Here is a 2,898-nt window from a genome sequence, read left to right on the forward strand (position 1 = left end):
GGGCACAGCGAAATCCGGGCAATGAGCAGACCCCGGGCACCCCCAGACACCCCCCAGGCACCCCCAGGCACCCCCAGGCACCCCCGGGGATCCCCTCACCTTGTACTTGCTGGGAACATCCATCTTGTTGCGGAGGAACTTGGCGAGGTGCATGACGGTCATGGCCGCGGGACAGCGCAGGAACCGCAGCCCGTTGCTCTGGGGCCGGGGGGAGACGTCACTGAGGCCACCGGGCAGGTCCAGGAGGTGCCCTCGACCCTTTTGGGGTGCCCTCCTGTACCCCAAAAGCCCCGGGGGCAGCTGGACGTGGAGCTCCCCGTGTCGCAGTCCCACCACACTCACCTTCTCCTTCTCCAGGTCCCCGTTCTCGACGGTGCCTTTCTTTTCCTCTCTGGGGGGGAGGAAAGGAAGCACAGGACAAAGTTTATGGAGGAATGAAGAGGTGGAGAGGAAGAAGAACCCCCCAGAAGGGCTGTCCATGGGGGAGACATCCAGTGACCTTCAGCCAGGCTGTGGCTTCACCCCCCCAACCACTTCCATGCCCATTTCCCATCCAGGCCCCTGCAACCACTGACTCCCCCCAAAACTCTGCTCCGGGTGCCAGTGGCATCCTCAGAGGCCACCACCAGCACCAGGGACACGGCAGCCCTTGGGAAAGAGCTTCCCTGCCTGCCTGGCATGGAAGGTGTCCCTGCCCATGGAATGAGGTGATCTTTAGGGTCCCCTCCACCCCAAACCATTCCGTGACTCCACGATCTCAGGGCCAGAGGGGGGACAGAAGGTGGGAGTTTCTTCCCAAGCCCCAGACCCAGGCAGAGGTTTGGGAGCAGCCCCAAAAGTGGTACCTGGAGCCCTCGTAGAACTCGATGGACAGGCTGACGATCTCGTCGTCCGTCAGGTTCCCCTTGTCCTGCTCGGACACCTCCCCTCGATCCTCGTTGGAGCCGTTGGGAACTGCGGGAGCAGAGGGAGGGAGGGGCTGAGCGGAGGGAGGGAGGGACACGGCGGGGTCGGGGGGGGGGACACTCACCCTCGGCCATGGGATACGCGGCGTAGAAATCGCGGCGCCTCTTCATCTCATCTGAGGGAGGAGGAGGAGGAGGAGGGTGAGGGGGGAAAACACCTCTCCGAGGAGAGATGGGGGCAAAGAGTGGGGTGTGAGAGGAGCCCCCAGACTGCCCAGTGCCCTCCCCTGGGGAGCAGCGGCTTTAGCAGGAGCAATCAACCCATAAACCCTCAGAGCCGCTGCTGTGACAAAGCCTTTCCGGCAGCTCAGCTGCTCCTCAGCCCCCCCACACCCGCAGACCCCACAATTTTCCCCCCCACAAGGACGGGGGGGGCACTTGGAGAGCAAATCCAGGCTCCTGCTCCCAGCTTTGCATCCCGTGGGTCCCCTCAGAGCAGCCCCCGGAGCGTGGGATGAGCCCACCCCTGGCTGTGCACACACACATTGTCCTGCCGGCCCTGTTCCTGTCCCCAAAAAACCCCCCCAGTTCCCCCTGCCCGTGGCTGTACCTTTGAAAAGCCCCGGGACCAGTTTGTACACAATGTCCTGAAGGGTTTTGTCCGACCTGGGAGGGGGGAAATAGGAAAGGAGAGAGAGAAATCAGCGGGATTAGGGAGCAGTTTATTCCCAGGGTTACTGGAAGCTGCACCACGTGCTCCCTCCTTCCCCCATCTCCCTCCTGAAAAACGCCCATCCCAAAGCCCCAAATCCCCAGTTCCACATCCCAAAGCCCCAAAGCCCCATCCCACAGTGATCCCACAACCCCCACCCTCACCACCAAGGGTTAACTCTGGGAAAAGAAAGAAAACCATCTCAAAAATCCCTGTAATTGCTGGGAATGGTGACAGCAGGAGTCGGGGCCAGGAGCCGTTTCAGCAGTCAAAACAATCACAAAAAACACACACCGAGAATGTAAAAAAAAAAAAAAAAATTAAATCTGAGATCAGCAAATGTTTCTGCAAGTTTATATTCGCATCCAATTTTATTTTTGGACTCCAAAGATTTATTTTGGAGCTGCAGCGCCGGGGCTCGGGCTTTGATTTCCCTCCGTGGGAAGGAGGGCAGGGCAGTGCCCACTGCCAGGGCTGTTTTATGGGAAAGTGGATTCCCTAAAATGTGAATATCCCGAGGCAGGATCTCCTAAAGCACTCGAGGAACCAGGGAAGCTCCAGCCCCACCCTCAGGCGGGATTTTGCTGGAAGGCTGGGACCTGCAGGCGGGGGAACGTGGCACGATTTTAACACCTCAAAAGCAAAGCAGGAGCAGCGGGCCCGGTGAAAAGTCAATTATCCCCGCAATTATTTCCATTTCATAATAAGGCCTTTATTTGCAAGGCAAACAAACGGCTGTGCCCCGTGTTTATTTTTAGCCCAGCCACGTCTTTCATCCCGAATTCCTCGCTGACGTCACTCCGGCTCACAAGGCCCCCGCTGTGACTTTATTTACAACAAATACCCCGAGAATTCACTTCGTAATTCACAGCAAGCCGAGGTAACATCAGCCCTCAGCCGCCGAATTCCCAGCTCTGCCACCAGCCAGCCCCAACGAGCCCAGTGTGGTGGCAGCTGGGGGGGCACTGGGGTGGGCACGGGGGATGTGGCATCACACCCCGGTGTTGGCACCTGGTTTGGGAAGCAACGGTGCAGGGATTTTCCTGTGGATCAGGCCCACCCGGGACCACCCCCCCTAAGTTTTCCCCGTGTTTTTCCCTACTCTGGGACCAAACAAAGTGTCACCAGGGCACCCAGGGCCTGGGGACGTGGGCACGGCGCCGGCGGATCCGTCTGCATGTGCAGACAGGGATGTGTTGGAGGAGCCGTGGGAGCCCGAGTGTAAATATTTCAGAGTGAACCAGAAAGGGAAAAAATGAAAAAAAAAATGAAAAAAAAAAT

At 58.6% G+C, this 2,898-nt stretch overlaps 1 protein-coding gene across 1 annotated transcript in view; it reads right to left on the bottom strand.

Moving 5' to 3' along the window:
- PCGF2 (polycomb group ring finger 2) overlaps positions 1 to 2,898 on the bottom strand; it is a 10,484-nt gene that overhangs the window by 2,586 nt on the left and 5,000 nt on the right. The window contains exons 4-8 of the mRNA XM_017837898.1: positions 1,516 to 1,571; positions 1,031 to 1,081; positions 846 to 954; positions 343 to 391; positions 7 to 198 (exon numbers count right to left, since the gene is read on the bottom strand). Coding sequence (XP_017693387.1) covers positions 7 to 198; positions 343 to 391; positions 846 to 954; positions 1,031 to 1,081; positions 1,516 to 1,571 — 457 coding nt within the window. The remainder of the gene's footprint in view (positions 1 to 6; positions 199 to 342; positions 392 to 845; positions 955 to 1,030; positions 1,082 to 1,515; positions 1,572 to 2,898) is intronic.

The sequence above is a fragment of the Lepidothrix coronata genome, unplaced genomic scaffold (assembly GCF_001604755.1).
Source record: "Lepidothrix coronata isolate B3197 unplaced genomic scaffold, Lepidothrix_coronata-1.0 Scaffold316, whole genome shotgun sequence".
Classification (NCBI taxonomy): domain Eukaryota; kingdom Metazoa; phylum Chordata; class Aves; order Passeriformes; family Pipridae; genus Lepidothrix; species Lepidothrix coronata.